At 32.8% G+C, this 19,882-nt stretch overlaps 1 protein-coding gene across 15 annotated transcripts in view; it reads right to left on the minus strand.

Annotated features, from left to right (window-relative positions):
• PCDH7 (protocadherin 7) overlaps positions 1–19,882 on the minus strand; it is a 431,755-nt gene that overhangs the window by 212,835 nt on the left and 199,038 nt on the right. For 4 of the 15 annotated variants that reach the window (XM_054253438.2, XM_054253437.2, XM_035293917.3 and 1 more), the window contains one exon: positions 18,567–18,675. The exons of 1 other annotated variant lie outside the window; for it this stretch is intronic. In XM_054253438.2, the coding sequence (XP_054109413.1) occupies positions 18,567–18,675 (109 nt within the window). Of the gene's footprint in view, positions 1–4,461; positions 5,207–18,458; positions 18,676–19,882 lie in introns of those variants that run through there. 10 more of the 15 variants (XM_002745925.7, XM_078367405.1, XM_017970634.4 and 7 more) reach the window with 4 other exon arrangements.

The raw sequence follows: 19,882 nt of genomic DNA on the forward strand, positions 1-19,882 counted from the left end.
CTTTGTCTATACTCTATTTATACATAATGCACAAAGGATATTTTGTACTATGCTAGTATATTATTTTGGTTTGCAAAAATATAATTCTATAAAATATTAAGAGGCCATAATGTTGGGATTTTTCAAATATCAGTGAGCATATATCAATCAGTGGAAGTCCATTATAAAAAAAAAATTCTAAAATGAGGATTTTATAAAATTAAAATTTTACTGACTAAATACACTGAATTTGTCAATAGAATTTTAATCGAAATCTGTTCAGAAAGTGTGATGTTAATTCTTTTTTTAATTCAAGGCACAAGAGCGATCTACTCTTTAAAATGGGAACCAATACTTTTTAAAGCCTAATTCTTGGAGTATAAAGAAAGAGGCTAAATGTATTTCAATGTTACTACATTTTCAGGCTATTGGTATAACCCTGAGTTTCTTTTGCCTACCACATCATTACTCTTCAATCTGAGGTAATCACTGGTCTCAGATTCTAGGCATGTGCTCATCAACTTTGACCTGTCTTTCCTCTAGTTTGAATCCAATTTAACTTCCTACTCTTAATTGACCTTCCATTTCTTGCCAATAAAATAAATAGATAAGGAAAGACATCCAAAGCTGGTCCTGTACATGAAATGCTATCCTCTGTGGGAGAGCAAGTACTTCTATAATAAATACTTACTCTAAGTTTTTCTATATCAAATTTAGATTTGTAAAGCCAGGCCATGCATGATTAGAAATGCCAAAGGCATAATTCTAGTGTGATTTCTGTTTTTGAGATCTCATCGTATAATGGCATTCATTTTTACTAGGCATTACAGGAATTTTCTCCAATGTGTATATTAAATTCCTTTATAGAGACAGTTGTGTTTGTACAAGCCATAAATGTGACAAATCATCAGATACATAACTTTCATTCTCACATTTACATTACCAAATATTTTATGGAGCAATTTGCTTAGTCATGGCCGTGAGACTGTTCAATAATATAAATAAATAAATAAATAAATAAATAAATAAATAAATAAGATTTCAAAGTAAAACCCTTAACTCTAAAGCAAAATAACTCTGCTGGAGTCTCACTAGCATACAATTCACTATTAAAGAGAATTCGGTTATCAGTAGGGTCTATCTTGGATTGCATCCATGAAGGTTTATTACCAGTAGTATCAGAAGGACTTTATTATAGCAAGCAATACAGAAGCCAAGGATAGAATTATGGCTGAATTTCAGTGCTAAGAGAAAGTGCAAGAAAAGCCTAATATACCACAGTACTAAAATGGTTATTATAAATAACAGGCACATTTATATCGGATTATCATAAGTTTTCAACGGAAACTTAAAATACCAACTGTCAGCATCAGTCTCACGGGCATGGGGTTTCTTGTTGAGACCTGCTATTGTGCACTGGCAGTGGCAGGTCTAAGTGCTCCAGGGATTTTCAGGCTTGCATTAAAAAACAATATCCCTTGTATGGAAAATTAGCACTTTAAGTGTAAACGACATTTCAAAATAATGAAATACTTGATCAGTCCACTGAAATAATCTTGAAACAATGTTTTAAAATACTCTAATGTATTTGTGTATTTTTAACTTCCTGTTGTAAAAATGTAAGGACACACCTTATTCTGGAGGGCAAAAAGACATTAGAAGGCAATTAGGAACTACAACATTAAGTTCACCTTAGAGGGTTCCTCGTCAGTATTTTACTTAAAAGACTATGTTACATTTCAGCTTGGCATGTTAAGTAACAAGAGAAAATGACCCAAATTTTAAGGCAAATGTGCTGCAAATTTTCTTGTGGCCATTCATTAAAGCTTACTTTATTATAAAAAAAAATTAATTTTACAAGACAAAAATATCTCAATATATTAAGAGACTGTCAAGTTTGTGATGTACAAAACAATTGATTTTAGTTTAATAGAACATTTCCAAAACAAAATCTTTCTGAAAGTATAGTTTATTACTCAAATTATTTCTAAGGGTGCTCAAACTTACTTGGCCTAGCCTATCAAGACTGGTGTGTGTACGTGTGTGTGTGTGTGTGTGTGTGTGTTCTTCCCCAGTGAGCAGTGCCAACTCTTCCTAAAGTTTCCAGAATGCATTTCCAAAATATACAGTCACGGGGAAGTCAAATTCTCTACATATTGATCCAGAAGATAAAATATTTGTCCTAAAATTTGTTTAGGAATGCATATCACGTACAAGTAGATAGTTCATAAAGTCCAATCAATAAGGAGATTAGCTAAATGAAGTGCAAAAATATTAAAATGAATCCTTTAGCTCTTGGGAATCAATGGCAGTAACCTTCATTTAGAAAGAATGTGTGTCTGAGTAATAACGTGTAGCAATATTTCTCAAGCTGCTAAAATGAAAAGAGCTCAGAGGCAAACATCTCTCTATGTAGCTATATTACATTTTTTGTTCTTTTTCCCCCCTATTGCTACAAGAGAATTGTCCTAACCACTTCAGAAATGCCGTGCCTTCTTGCCAGGAAGGAAATGAAAGTCTTACCACTGATAGTAAAATATATATGATAATTACAAAGGAGCAGAATTGGCAGATGGGGGCTGAAAGTAGATTAATGATGAGGTCAATTATTAGCAAACTGCGTATGCCAGCTTCTCAGTAGAAACAGATATTTTTACTTAATTCTACTTTGAAATATGCATCATCTTTTCTGCATGTGTGTTCCTAAATAGATGACATGGTTCCATACCTCACATAAAATCCCATGGTATCCTAATATTAGAATAAGAAATTTCCAATAGTTTAAATGTTAGCTCCAGTTGAGACACTGATCCACTTTTGTAAGGTATGTCCTTTCCTGACCACAAAAAGATTTAATGAGATACACTTCAGAACAAGAAAATCTGAAAATGTGTTGTGTGCATAATATATATTCCCTTTAACTTCTGTCATGCTGGTAATTTCTAAATTATTTTCCATTTTATTTTAATTCGTCACTGTATCCAAGAAAGCCTCTCATTCGTAAGCAAGTTTGAGCAAGTTCAATAATTTAGATCAATTGGCAGGCATAATTAAAATAAATATTCCCTAGAGAGGTAGGAGGAGGGGTTGCGACCTGTGCTGCAGTTAAAGATATTTGTGACCAAGACTCAAAATAGCTAAGATGTTTTCTAATTGAAATACCTATTATAAAAATTACATTATTTAAAATGGATTATCTAGCAGTTTTAAAAGTAGTGATATGGACATGAAAATACTTTCCTATATTTATCCAGCAGAGAAGAAAATTTGAAAGAAAAATCCGAGTTACATATTTAGCTAAAGTTTTTTGCTTATTTTGAAATTTCCAACATTACTGAGAATATTAGAAGTAGTAAATAAACTAACATCTTGTTACTGCTTACTTTACTGAATGGTTTGCATAATTAAAAAGTTAACTGCTTTGTTTCCACAATCTTTGGGAGTCATGGGACCAATTCCAAAATTAAGCTCTTCATGCGATATTTTCTTACTCCTCTTCCCATTGAGTTAAGCATCCTCCCTACCATGGCAGAAGAATACAATGCAGGTGTGTGTGTGTCTCTCTGTGTTTGTGTTTTGAATGAGATAACAATGAATTACAGTTAAAAGTGGTATAATTTTCAAGTTTAACCATAAATAAAGCATCTGGTATTGATTCTTCTTGTCTTATTTTTGGTATATTTCTTCAAGTGGCTCATGATACTGAACCTATTATTCTGTTATTCTGAAACAGACAAACAAAAGCAACACCTCCCCATCGAAATCTATTAGTCTCTTTCTTATTTTTGTGATGTGAGTACTTGACAACCTGAGAATAATCGAAGGCATCAACATTTATGTCAAAGCTACACTTTACACTGAATCTTGATGATAAAATAAATATTGCTTTATGCAGAAACAACACAAAAAATGCATTGGGTTTTATAAGGCACAAATAAAAAGAGAAATTATCTGAAAGACAGGTAGAGCAAAGATTATTGCCTGCTTTGGATAACGCAACAAAAGGCTAAAGGATTTGCTTAAAACTAAGCAATAAATCAGTGCTGCTATAAAATATAAAATAAAAACTAAATGGTTTTCTACTTAAATGAATTTTTAAAATATAAATGATTATAATGGCTACAATAGGTTTTCATAAGCTCTGACTGCAATAAAGCAAATATAGCTCTTTGGAGTTAATAGTAGCAAATAATAAATAATAATGGTTATCGTGTATTAAACACTAAGAGTTATCAGGTGTTAACTACAATTGTCCATATCTTCTCACTTTCATCATCTATAGAATGCTGATAATATTACCTTGCTCATAGTGATTCTATAAAACAAATGATTATGCAGAATGCTCAGGTAAATACCAATGTACTATAAAGAATTAATTTACTAATTCAATTATTCCTTTCTCCATTTAGCTTTTACGTTTACATATGTAATAGGATACTATTTCATCATTCTAGTAAATATTTTTGATGGATAGGTTATCCATTTTATGCTGTTCTTTTTTAGAGCTTCTTTCATTTTATGTGTATGTACAAGAGGGAGTGAATACAAACATGATTATAATTCATTTATCTCTGACACCCTGATGACTTAGTGCCTTTAGATTACTTCAGCCTTTTATGATTGAACTGTATTATAATTGGGGTGTTTTGCACTGTGCTCCGAAAATTATCTCCAATATCCCATAAAAGTTGATTTCTACATTTATAAATTTATTTGGCTTAATTAGCAGTTTAAATGGAGATGTGAATATGGGCTATGAATTGCTGCCTAATTGGCAGATTCTATCCACACTCCGTGATCAGTGATAATCTTTACAAGGCTTTTCTCACTGCTCTGAATATTTGAGAGTTGTCTGTAATCTCAGCCTTTTTGGTACTCTGCTACTGCTCACTGAATGATCTTTAATAATTACTTGATGAATATCTCTGTGAGTTACTGGTTTCTGTCATTTACTATTCCTTAACAATAAATCCAGGAAAATATATGCAGGTTTCTTAAAGACAGGGCCATTTAGCTTGCAGAAAATAGATGTCAGACTATTACTGTTTTTTTTTTTTCTCTATGGTTTTCATGGAATTATGTTTGTTATAAATACTGGAACTTGTTCATGGTGGTTAGAGACCCATGTACTCTTAGCCTAGAGAATTGGAAACCAGTAGGGAATTCAAAAGGGGCCAAGAAATGACTTACCTTTACAGCTAAATGTAAGTGAGGCCAGTGCACATTTCTGGAGGTAAGAAAATAATCATGCATTTAATAAATATTGTGAACATTGCAAGTTGGGGTTAATGTAGAAAAAGACAATTGTAGAACTAGTTACCAGAATTTTAAGGTATCTATAAATAAATAAATATAGTAAAGTAATACTTCAGCATACTTTTAATAATGCAAACTTCCAAAAATATATCTTCAACTGCACATAACCCTTTGAGGTAGATTGGGCAGTTATTATAATTATTGTTTCCATTGTGTAAGTGTAGGAGATATTACATGAATTCACCCAGGTTCCCTTCCTGGAAATGTGATGGAGCTTGAACTAGAACCCCAAATATCTGGCTCCAATTCTTGGCAAATGTATTATATGATTGATTGCAATATAGCAGAATTGTTACTTTTAAAAAGGTCTTTTTAAAACTGAAAATTTATGAAATAGAGTCTTCTAGAAGGTATCCCAAAGGAAAAGAGAAGCTTGATAGTTGAGAATGACTCAAATATAATGACTTTTGGTAGAGAAACTGAATTATTTAATCCCCCAAAGGTCGTAAATGAGGTATTATAAAGAAGAAAATGTGCATGAGCTGGAAAGTTTAGGAAAGGCAAAGGAATAGATTATTAGAATGAAGAAATAAAGAAAAAATATAAAACCCAAGAGTTAATTTGTGGAACAGTCCTCTAATTCTCCTTCAGAAATGAAATGACAGAGAAACTGAGAATCTTCATTAAGGTAAAGAAGAGTCTTAATGTACTTTCTCTGCTATTTTCAAAAAACTTCAGAAAAAGTTTAAGAAGCTAAAAAAAGTCAGAAGTCCTGTACTGTGTGCTCTAAAATAAAATGTAGTTACTTAAAAAACACACATACATGGGGATCTCTAAACCCATGGACAATTGATAGAACTAATTTAATAGCTACTTGATCTTGGGGACATAGATAATACTCAGACATGGGCAGCAAAAGAAAAAGCATACAGGCTTGATGTCACAAAGGACGATGAAAGCAGTCTGGGGCTGAAATAGGCAAGAATTAGATTTTTAGATCTTCATTATTTTGGGAGAAAGAAATGGACCAATGTTGTCCAGGAAACTAGTAATGCCTCTCAAAGTTGAATTTTCAAAGAACTAGTGAAGGTGAATACAGCTGATCACACTGAATAAAGGGCAGTAAGCTTACAGGGAAAAACTGATAAACTATGGTTCCCTGTGAACACACTGGTTCCAGTCACCTATTGAAAGATGATGCATGGGTAGACTGCTTCAACCACAGTGAAGGAAAATTATAAGAATTGGGCACTAAAACTCCACTTTCTCAAGTATTCATATAATTAAAGATTGAGCTTGTGTTAGGTGAGAGTTACCTGAAAATTATGAGCATTTAATTAATGATTTTTCAAACTACGTATAAATCTGGGAATTGTTTCTTATGCACACAGCTCTGTGTGAAGTATCACCTACACAAGAGTAACTGCAGGTAACTGCCAGGTAAGCAACTAAAAAATTGAGAGATAATTGGTGAATGTTTAGAGAGTACAAAGACACCTTATAGAATGGACCAGGAGTAAAGAGAAAAACGAAGTCTGGTTATATAATCAGGCTTAAAGGTAATATTGAAAAAATCCTTTCTATATTTTAAGAAAGAATATGCAAAATCCTTAATAGATGGCCCTAAAGACAAGAGAAAACAAACAAACAGCAACAACAAGCGTAAGCTGGAGACACAACATCGTGGTTAGTGGCCAGTACTGAAAGAAGCACTGAATCTAGGGAGCAAAAGCAATGTGTTTTTCAGATGACCTCAAAGACAGATTTGTTTCTACAGGCCTCATCATTCCTCAGTGTGTGGATTAAGAAACTCGTCTTCTGATTCTATCCTCTTTAGGCAACATTTTAGAGTTACACTGACTCCTTGGAAGGGTATTGCTTTGAGGAGGAGGCAGGGACTTTCTTATCTACTGAATGGGATAGTCTCCTGTTCCAAATTCAATAAACCTGTATTCCAGTTTGACATTAGGATCTTGTAATGTTGTTGAGACTTGGTTATCATGCTTGGCTCTGTACAAATTCTGAGGCACTGATAAAATGGTGCCTTATAGATCTAGAAAGCAATTTACAGATATCATCAGGAGGCTGCTTTATGTGACAAGAGGTGGTTACCTAATCAGCCAGGTACGTAAATGTCACATACCACATTTACATACATTCTATTTAATGTTTTAGGACAATGGGGAGTGCATAGAGATGTCAAAAAATGGACATCACTAGAGATTTTCCATGAAACAAATATATGTATGAGCTATTAAATGGGAGTTGCATTTTTTGCTTAGAAATTATTTTGTAGCAATTGGTTAGATTACCTTGAACTGGAAGACTTTTTATGAATATGGTCCTTATACATAATTCTTAGAAAGCAACAATGAACACAGAGAAATAATAAATTTATGTGACACTGCTGGTTTCATTTCTTTAGGTTAAAAACAACATTAAAAGTAACATCCTCCTGATATATCATTATTAATAAGACTTTGCATATAATATTTTTACAAGAGTTTCTCTCCTTAGATGTTACACTCACTGGCTGTGGTAGGCATCGGTGACATGACATTTCTATGGCGTTATGCAAACATAAAATAGACTGGAATTAGTACTTTTACTATACAATTTGAATTTATTTCTCATTCAGATTCTATTTCCATGCTTTCTGTTTGAAGCACACCCACCTGTAGAGTATTACTAACAATTGATAGGACTATTACAATGTCAAGAATCTTAAAATCACAAAATAATTTTTTATGATGACCAGGAAATGTTATAAATTATTAGATCTCACCATAAATGTAATTAGTGACACATTCTTTTAATTTCAAGTAAGCAAAATGGCCGAATGATTGCATAGTATAAAATAAAGTATAAAAGCCATACTAGAGGACAAAACTAATTTAATGAATTAGGGTATATCTTTCAAAAAAAGGCAGCAAAAGCTATTATGCAGACACATCACACTGTATAGTACTTTCAGAAAATTTTGTGAAAAAAAATCCTGAAAAACAGAAGCAAAAGGCAATTAGAAATTCATTAAGATGAATATCAAAAGATGTCACCATGCCCCTGCCTCTGATAAGGATGTCACATGGACTTGGTGACCTGAGAAAGAAAGTCCCAAGTATGTTCTTAATTACATTTTATGGTTTCCAGTTTTCTGAGTTGTCTCAATTCTGTTAAATCTGTATCAGCAACATTGGGCCCCTATTTAGTACATATAACTTTAATTCAACTTTTTTTTGTTTGTTTGCTTCTACTTTTACTTTTTTTGTTTGTTTGTGTTTTGTGTTATTAGAGACAGGGTCAGTTTGTCACTCAGGATGGACACATATATGTAAGGCTAATTTCAGAAGTATCCAGCAATGGTTGCCAAGGCACACGTCCTATCTTTAAGCAGTTTACGGTATAGCAGGGAAGAGGGGGAAGAGGAGTGGTGAAAACACAAGCTATCTTCCCATGCAAATGTCCTACTTCTCTTCATTAACCAGTATCTGCATGACCCCACATGTCAACTTCTTTATCTTCAGCTCTGCAGGACTAGATGTTTGATAGCTACTACTTTCCCAATGCAGACTTCTTCCTGTATCCTGTCACATTTTGTTTGTTTGCTTCTACTTTTACTTTTTTGTTTGTCTGTGGTTTGTGTTTTTAGAGACAGGGTCAGTCTGTCACTCAGGCTGGAGTGCACTGGCACCGTAATAGTTCACTGCAGCCTGGAACTTCTGGGCACAAGCCCTCCTCTTGCATCAACCTCCTAAGTGGCTAGAACTACAGTCACGTGCCATCACATCTGGCTAATTTTTAAACTTTTTTTTGTAGAGACGGGGTCTCGCTATGTTGCCCAGGCTAGTCCCGAACTCATGGGCACAAGCAATCCACCCACCTCAGCCTCCCTAAATGCTGCGATTACAGGCATGAGCCACCTTGCCCAGCCTGCTTTTGTTTTTCATATATTTCTCAGTCACACTCACTGAATCTTACTTATCCCCTATTCTCTATATTTCATTACTTTTTAACATTGTGTTCAGGTAACATCTCTTAGCTGGTGCTATATACTTAATTAAAATCATAGTTTAAATTTAGCATTGCCAGTGTTCCAATGAGTCCTAAAGCTACATTCTTCTGCTTATCTATACTCACAATTTCAGATCTATATCCTGTTAAATATCACTTACATTTTTCAAAGATACCTTAAATACAGCATTTTTAACCAGAATCAGTCCCATGAAAATGTGTTGCTCTTTCCACTTTTCCCAGGTTGGCAAATAGCACCACTTTTTCCCCACCCTCTCAGGTAGGTATCCTTGGTATCTCTCAGTGTTCTCCATAACCTTATCCAAATTTCTGCTTATCAAATTCCTACTATCCTACCCTTCGAAGCATCGATATGATTTTATAACCCCCACTCATATTCTCCTCTACCACTTGCAGCATATAATCAATCTCTCCATATAGTGCCTCTCATGTCTTAACTGTTAAACATCTAATCTGTACAAGCCATTCTTTAAACACTTAGCAAACAGAGCCTGTGTCATTCACCTCTGAGTCCTTCATAAAAATTTGCATAAAGTAAATGCTCAACAAATGGTCATTGAATTTTACTCAGTGGATTCTTACAATAGGCTACATTCCCTGTTCTCTGTATAAAATTTTAGCTATAGCTGCTGTGACCTTTGGCTACAAATGCTGCCTTGGTGAAATGTGGCCTCGTAAGAAACTGAAACAATGGGCACAATTCAGCATTGGGCACTAGAGCTCAGAGGAATGCAACCTCAGAAATGCCTATCACTTTCAGATCCTATATGGCCTCTTAAATACTTCATTAATGTAGATGCTGAGCATTGCGGAGAAGAAATAAAATCATGAAAAACAGACTGTCAAGCAGAAATAAGAGAAAGTTTTTAAAAAGCTGGGTACTATTCTATTGTCTGTTTACTCCCGAAACATACCGCTAATCAGAGATTTTGTTTAAATTTATAGTATCAAAATTTTATTTCCTTTAAGACGATCATATTTTAGTAGTTGAAACTCTGTTCTAGAGGAGGCATTTACATTCGCATGCATTTCAGATATTTTCTCGTTCTTATAATGAACTTACAATTATTTTTTCTGGATAATAATGAGAAGGCATACATGATAATGAGACTTAATGCCAAAAAAAAACTACCTGCATAAATTAAGAAAAATTTATCAGAGACAAGATTTAAAAACAAAGCAACCTATTGTCTATATTTCTGTATAAAGGGATTGTAATATAAATCCCTGTATGCCTAACTTGAATCTTCAATTAACAATTACAAAATCAAGTTGCAACTGCCACAAAATAAGTGAGTATTTTTTTAAATAAAGGTAATGTAATCCAATCGACTCTATTCTAATGTAATTTAATCATCTATTTAATTTGAGTAATACAACTGGTCTTCTGAAAAGAAATATCAATAACATCAAAAGATTATTTACTGGTTCTTATTAAGTTTAAAATGCCTTATTTACAGCACACACATTTTTGGTAATTATCTATGTTTAATATCAGAGAGAAAAGGAGGACATAAAATTAATCTGTTTTTAGTTAAGATCTGGATTTAGCTTCTGCCACCAATTTCATTAATGCTAAATTTTAGAGTTTTTGCGCTAATTGTGTTTAACATTTAAAAAATGAAAAAAGGAAAAAGGAAGACATTAAAAGGGAAACACTAACTTGATTAGAAAAAACAAAACAAATAATCTGAGCTTATCTGGCTTCAAATGTAGCCTCCAAGCCAATATAATAATTGTTTTTAAATATATAAAAAATGAGTAGATAAGGGGAGAGGATACGTGGGAAAAAACATTTCAAGATCTTTGTCCTATTACAATTTTATGTATAAAATAAAAATTTTCATAACATTCTTTTATAATTGCTTCTTCTGTATAATTTTCCTTCCCTCCCCTGTATCTCACAGCACTCTGAACTTCTCTAATGCACCTACTACTTTCTTCATTATACTTCATTTACTGTGATCAAGGTTGTAGCTCCCGAACATAAAAACTTCCATCATAAAGGCAGAGATTTTCTCATCTCCTTAAATTTCCTTAGAAAGCCTTCGTCATATTTTATTTTCAGTATCGGTTTGTTGAATCAAATGAATAAGCAGGGCTTTGACACTATATATTTGGCCCCTGAAAGGAGAGAAACCTATTGTTTTACTTTGCTTTATTTGCAAGGCAAAAAATACTTATTAAACCTGCAAGAGAAGAGGTAGGAATGCAGAGTGTTTTACCTTAGAAGAGGAATATTGAGATAAAACGGTTTGTCAATAAGTGGGCTAACCTCCCTCCGAGATTGAGTACTAACTTGCTGGGTGGGGTAGCTCATGTCTGTAATCATAGCAGTTGGGGAGAGGCCAAGACAGGTGGATCACTTGATTCCAGGACTTTGAGACCAGCAACATAGTGAGACTTTGTCTCAACAAAAAATTAAGAAAATTATAGGCATGGTGGTGCATGCCTGTAATCTCAGCTACTTAGTAGACTAAGGTGGAAGAACTGCTTAAGCCTGGGAGGTCCAGGCTGCAATAAGCCAAGAATGTGACACTGTACTCCACCCAAGGCCACAGAGCAAGACCCTACATCCAAAACCAAAAAAAAAAAAAAAAAAAAAAAACAAGGACTACTATACTTAAATATGCAAACAGTCAACACCCAGAATTCCTTTAACAAATAGAAGATGCTTAAGAGTGCTATGGTTTAGCTGCACAATTTTTTTTATACATAAATCAGGCATTAACATCAACATCCAGAGTTCCTTTACCAAACATATATAGAGAGATTATATATAACCTATAAGCAAAACATATATAATCTATAAGCAAAAAAAATCAACATCTATATTATATATACTCTGTATAATCTATATCTGATATAGATTATATACAATCTATATTATATTATATATAATCTATAATATATACTAATATATATAATCTATATCTAATAAAGATTATATACAATCTATAAGCAAAAAGAATTCAGAGGAAAGACTGAGATAATACCTTAACTCAATAAGGAACTAAACAATTAAATGTATTATCAACAAGTGCTGAAATTCACACAAGCAAATGCTTTGGGAGTCTGGAGGCAACAAAACCACTAACTGACCTCCAAAGTCACTTTGAGATTTGATGAGCGCTCCTTCCCTCCCCCAATGTCATAAGGGTTCAGCAAAGTGATCTAGCTTAAAAGGACCAAATTAGAATCAAAAGGGTAATGCGGCCACACATTTTATCAGAGTTAATTATTAATATTGAGATTAGAAAAGAAAGGACTGAGAATCTGGTAAGCATACTAATTGGACATTATTTTCAGCTCATTTTCTCTGTTAATATGAATAATTTGCAGCAGTTTAAAGGGAAATGTACACCTGAAGAATAATGCCTTCAACTGGAACACTTAAAAAAAAAGAGAGAAGAATGTAGAAAGATCATAATGACATCTCCTTACCTGAATGACACAGAACACAAAGAGTAGGCTGATTTGATGCCAAGAGATAGAAGACTTCCTTCCCCTCATTTTAGGTCCTTGCTATATGTTTAAGTCACTACCCATGAGGACTACCCTATGGTATTCCACACACACACACAAACAAAAAACTAACTAGAAAATATTTAAGGTGAGAATATAATTTATACTGATAACTTAAAAACGCTAAATTTGTGAGGTTGAGCATTTTATGAGTCCTCATGATTAAGTCATTGTATTATATAAAATCTACCTAAAGTTAATAATAATCCCAACTATTTATTAGTTATTTAAATAATAATGATAAAACATTTTATCAATTACTATAGTGAAATTACAATTCATCACTTATTTATAAATTATTACATATTATTGTCTCATTTAGTTTCTTCTGCAAACCTATGATTTGCAGTTGAACAAAGTGCAGCTAAGAGGGGTTAGAAAAGAATACTCCTTGTAGGAGGTGAAGCCGGATTCAAATGGATGAAATCAGATTTCAAAGCTTGTTTTGTAAACCAGTAGATTCCACTCGCAGCACTGCCAGTTCTTCTCTAGGACAGTACCTTCTTTAGATTCTTTTAGATTGTACTGCTCATTTGACTACACAGCTGAGAAGCCCCTAAAGGACACATTTTAATTAGTTGAGATCTGGCTGACAGTCTTTATAATCCCTCTCTGTATATATTACTATGAAGAAATCGAAGTGAATAGCACCCTCCCAAAGTGGTGGCATACAGTCTTTTGGGGAATACTTGGGAGGTATAGAGCCATGCCACAGTTGACAGGAAAAGTGAAAAAAATGCAGCCCCAGTCAGACACTGGAAACTAGCGTGACACAGAGAAATGCAAAACCCTGAAAATGAATCCTTAGCAAGGTATGTTAGTCTCTTCCTGCAGAAGAAAAAAAAAAATAAGGTATTAGAGGCATTTGTTTTTGAGGTATTTTATTGTGCTTATGCCATTAAAAAATATATGAGGATCTTTGGGAAGATGGAAGAGGCAGCCTTGCTAGAGACGTCTGTTCCATCTACATGAAATCAGCACAAACCAGTAACTAGACAACTTTGCCTGACAGATGCCTGCTTGAAAACTGGGTAGACAGGAGAAAAGGAGAGAGTAAGAAAAGGTTCTTTATCTCAAACAAAGATAAGCATTCAGTCTCTATTCTCATTACCCTTGGCCATATAAAAATGGTGGCTCATTCCCAATGATATTTCAAATACACTGCCATTTACTTCTAAAAGCAATATGAAATGTCCATGGTTTACTGCGGCATGTTTTATTCATCAAGGACAAGGTATAAAGCATGTAGAATGAAGAGATGAAGGAAACAGAATGAATAAAACAGTTGAATTAAGTTCATATAAGTGTGAAATGGTAAGAAAGTTTGGAAAGGGAAAGTTAAAAATATTTGTGTATAAAAGTCAAAAGTTTTTTTTTCAAAAGATCTGAGAAAATCAAGAGGCATAAAATAAATTAGGGATTTAGAGTAGCCAAATTTCTAACCTCATTTAACTTTTTAAAAACCTGTTTTATGGATCATCTGCTGGTTTTTCTTTTAATTTATTTTTATGGTATAATATTTAACACAGTTTACCTAAAGAAAAGTGTATATCATTTCCTATCTTTTTTTTCATCCATACTCTGACCAAAGTTCACATTGTTAAGTAAGAAAATAAATGTGCTTATTCTATTGTGAAATGGCTTAATCATAATTAATGTATTTCAAGGACATTGTACCCAGGGCTTGATCAGATCTACAGATGGCTCTTGCATAATGGGATCTGAAGGAGGCTCCAGAACTATCTCCCACACTGGCCTACTATGGTGTCAACATTTCCACCCACCTGGCCAGAAATCACACCAGTAGATTCAGTTCACTCCTTCTCTTTATGTAATAAATGCATTTCCTACTATTAAAATGCACTTACTGTATGGGTTGAGAGAAAGGCCCTAGAATCACTACTGCCCTGCCCACATTAACATATATTGTCAAATTCACTCACTATCTCACTATGAGACAAATTTCTCTATTCTATAGAGTAGAAGACACAATAGAAATTTAATGTAAGAGAATCACAGATTATTGGACCTGGAACCAAGTAAGATTTCAGAGTTGATTTATTAATTTCCTTAGACAGTGGCCTACCAAATGCTGAAGGCAAAATTGAGAATCCAAGCAAGGTGTTTTCTATATCTGAGCTTACTAAGCACTAATTATCATAAAGCCTTACATAGTAAAGGCAAACTGGCTTTGCAAAGATAATTTAGAGGGGGCTTTGGAAAGAACAAGTAGACCATGGGGCATGAAGGTAGGGGCCAGAATAGATACAATAGAACCAAATAAATTGTTATATACCACTCTGAGAGAAAGTCTGAAGACTACTGCATAATTAAAATAAGAGCAAACTCTTGCATAGTCAATGTTGTCTTGAATGGAATGGTGACTTTAAGACTAATGTTTTTACTTGAATTATCAATTCATTGCAATATGCATCAATTATTCTAACATTTCCATTATCAAATGCTTTTATTACCAACTTCCCACCATAAACTCTACATGAATTATTATTTTATTGCTGAATGTATTTTAATGAAACAACAACCAGTTACCTCAAACTTTAATCAGATTTATATTAAAAGATTAGCATGAAATTACCATGTTGATGATAATTAAAGGCAAATAAATATATAATAGTAATCTGTCACAAATAAATATATAACTAATAAGGTTTTCTCAAAATATTTTTTGAATGGTGTAATTCCTATTATTACTTTCTAGGGACCTGAGGCATTCTATAGATTTGGAACTTTAAAATGGTGGGTCTCATTCTACATTATTAGATTCTGGTGTTAAGAAATTATGTTTATTCTCAAGGTATATTCTTTTTCCTTAGCTAAGAAGAGAATAAAACCTTATTCTCCATTTGTCAGTAATGTGTTTTAAAATATAGCATAAAGCTTGTTAAACAGGGGGCTACCACACAGGCCCTTTGAATGAAATCGTATTTATCATACTACAGTACAGGAGGATGATAAAGCCTTTGTGATACATACATTTTGCTTAGATTTGCCTGTTTCAGTTCCTTCTTTGCATTTGTAAAAACTTACTTTTATGATTAGCTAAACTAACTTATTCCTGGTTTGTGACATTGGAATTGTATTTGTTACTGCACTGGAAATTATCTTCTAAACTTTACAATGAAAGTTAATCTCAAGCACTTAGTAATAACTTCATTGTTTCACATAGGTTAAAATGCAAGAAAAATATTTGAGGTAATAATAATTAGGAACTAGCATAGCATCCAAAATGGTATTTTAACGGAAAATCCAAATGAAAATCTAGTACAAATCCTGATTAAAACCTAGCCAAGCAAAAAACTACAGATTACCTGGATTCCAATTAAATGTGACAAATGAATACTTGACAGGTTTTAATCCCAATTCTATTTATGTCAGAATGATCCATTGATATTGAAGATAAAATTACCAGAATTTAAGCAATACAATTGCACTTTATTGCCATTTGATTAGTGTGAAAACATAGACCCAACAAAATTGTTACTCAAATGTCAACTGCTACATTTAGATCACCTAAAGGGTATCACTTCTCATTTTGTCATTACCTATAGATCAAGGCTAACATGAATCACAGCTAGTAGATGACAAATGGTCACATGAATCTGAATTTCAAGTGTTTGTTGGTCACATACAAAATCAGAAAAAATCCATTACATTATCACGGCCCTTGCTGTTGACAGGCCTAAAATGTGGTTATAAAAAAAAAAAATTAAAAGTCTTTTTTGGAACTGTTTCTCAATATACTTTCTAGTTTATTAACCAAGCTCACTGTTAAGTTTTCCATGACATGTATGTTGCCTAAAAGGTAACTGATATGTGTTTGAAATTATTCATCATTCTTTCTTATTTTAAGGGTGGTGAATCCCATAAACTCATAAAACAGAAACAAACATTAAAAAATGACTAAAATGTGGTACAAAGTCCTTTTTTAATAAAGCTGATATCAAAAAATATTTAAATGTACATTCTGTTCTTTACAGTAAGAATAAGCAGTTCTTAAAACAAAATTATATGTTCTCATGAAAAGGTAATCTCAGATGTAGTAATACCCATAAATTAAATTAATCTTGCCTTCATAGGTATGCTCTATTTATCTATCATCTATACTGTAATTACATGTAACATATTAAAAATATGTGATTACATATATGCAATTATATGTAACACATATGTAACTGCAGAATTTTTAGTTTGATTTCTTTTTCCAAATAATTTTAGACATACCTGCCTTAAATATATATTCATTAGCATTGCAATTCATACCAAAATTGCATACCCGTTTAATAAATTACTAAAAAAGGTAATTCTTAAAACCCGCATCAGACTCCCATCCACATAAGCACAAACCACCATACACACAGATAAGCATGCCTTTATAGTCATAAGGCAAAATGCCATTTTGACTCTGAAGAATTAATCAAGAGGGACATCAATCATCATAACTTCTTACCCGAGAACAATGTGTATAAATAATTATTTAGCATAATATAATTTAGCAACACTTTCACTTGGGGTCATTTATGATATATTTTATTCTAATGTTGAATTTTAATATTCATAGGAAAACTTCCAGAAGAAAATCAGTCTTTCTCCTGCATTAATATGCTCTACTTGCATATATATCAGTACTGAAGAAACTGGTATATAACAAAAAGTTAGTGTCTTATTTCACTTGGGGATTGAGATGATAAAAGACATAAATCCATTTCAAGTTTTACTAAGGATAAAACGTGTGTAATTCCTCTTCCTTTCTCTCTATATAACCGTATCTTTCTTCGTATTTGAAAGAATAATGAAGTTAGAATGAATTTTACCATTCCATTATTTGACACAAACTTATTCCTCAGGCATTTACTTATGACTCAAAATCCAGAAAATAAATCACCAAATTATCTCTGGGAATATAAAGAAAAGTAAAAAGTTTTATAAGCGTTATTTGCAATCTAAATGTATAACTTAATGGAAAGTGTATAAAAGGCCAATTGTGGTAATTATGAGAATCACCTCACAACAGGATAAAAATATGGAGTATTATGATTATTTTCCTTCCTTTCCCTCACATAAATATAAAAAAAAACCTCTTATATTTAAATAAGAGGGAAATTCTAATAGCATTTATTATATACTATGGAGAACAAAGTAGTGCTGTTCTCCTTTGACTCTATTCAGTGATCACTTGAAAGGAGAGGTTTGAAAACGCTTTTCTAAACATCTAGGACAAGAAAAGGTAGAGCAAGGTGTGTTTCTTTCATTTCCTTTCACTAAGACTGGACAGCTGCAATTGAAGAAATAGTTGCATGACAAAAAGAATAGAAGAAAATAATCAGACAAGACCTTTCTTGGTTAACTATTGTTTAGGACTTCTGTACTTATTTAGCTTTCTTTATGGTGGGCCCTGTTCTAATTTATTTCTAAGTGCATTTATTTCTGACAGGATGTTTTAAAATGACGGTACAATTGGGGTGAATTTTATCTACAGAGTTATGTTCCTTTATTTGGCATTTCTGTATTTTAGCAGATAGTTATCAGTTAAAGTACAATGGTTTTAGTGTCAGCTATTTTATTTCAGGTTTAGACTGACCTTCACAAGTCTACTTATTACAGCTTACTAGCGTGATTATGTGTGTGGATGTTGTGTTTGTCCCTACCATTTTCCATATGCTCTGCCTCACCAACACTGCCATCCGGCGTGGTCCTTTCATAGTTGTCCTCTGGGAGTGGAAGGGCACCCAGTCTTGGCCCTGATGAACTCTTACTGCTTGGTGTTTCTGACTCCTCCAGCCCGCTGTCATAGCAACTCTGCAGTGACCCCTGATGTGGGTCCTGAGGCTGACTCACAACAGAAAACGTCACTCTACGAAATGGCTGCAAAAGAAAAGATTCTGAATGTCACTACAATGTAAGATTGTAAAGGATCTTATTTAAAAAATACATAAATTACATACATTAAGATCTACTGGTAACTAATCCAACACAAAATGAATAGATATGTTGAAATCAATTTAGTTAACTATGTATTATTTAAGGCAATATCTAGAGCTTAGATTTTATTATGGAAAAAATGAAAATTCCCTTTCAGAAACAGAGATTAAAAAAACAATTTCACTAAAACATACATTTAAATATGATATGTTAGTTTCACATGTTCAACTTTTTTCTATTCCATAGTCTTCACTTCAGATGTGCTTTTCACAAATAGACTCTAAAAAAACAAGTTCAATGATTTGTGAAGACAGTAAATATTGGACTAATTCATTGTAAAAGACTCAATTTTTCCATACTTTGTCTACATAATACAAAGTCATAAAATCAAATGGGTTGGCATTTGACTTAAACTATTCAAAGTACAGCTGAAAACAGAAATTTAGATGCAGTGCTAGGAAACAGAAATATGTTTATTACATCAATCCTATAAAAATACTGCCTATTGACCTCGAAATTGTAAGTCATACTAAAACGATAAATAAAAGTTTCCCTAAAAAGTGAGTAGAAAATAAACTATAAAGTTTAATTGCATGTGCTTAATATTACTGTTTGTGATTTGTTCAAAAAAATAAAATCATGTATAGTCTTTAATTTATATTTTAAAAATCTTATGAAACTTTATCCAATTGAACCCCACAATTTACTATGTTACTGACAATGGCGGGACTGAAGATTTACTATGAAAGGTATTTGCAGATTATCTTAGATAACCATAAAATAAAATTTTAAAAAAGACTCATTAAAGGAACAAATCAATGCCTGTCATGTATTGACAGTGCTACACAAAAATAATAATTTGGAAAAACATATAAAAACGTCCTGTAATGTCAGTTCGAGATTAAACTTGGCAGTAGTTGTATCCATAAAGCTGCTGCATGAATTTGAAATGTCAGAAGTGTACATATTTTTAAACTTATAACTCAGACTGTCTCTTTTTACTACAAAGTATAAAATTAATGTTGCTAGAAAATAGTGAAAGGTTACAAAACAATATTTGCGCCTTTATAAATTGAATGTTCATGATACAAATTACTAATCAATTTAGTTAACTATGTATTATTTAAGGCAATATCTAGAGCTTAGATTT

The sequence above is a fragment of the Callithrix jacchus genome, chromosome 3 (assembly GCF_049354715.1).
Source record: "Callithrix jacchus isolate 240 chromosome 3, calJac240_pri, whole genome shotgun sequence".
Lineage (NCBI taxonomy): Eukaryota > Metazoa > Chordata > Mammalia > Primates > Cebidae > Callithrix > Callithrix jacchus.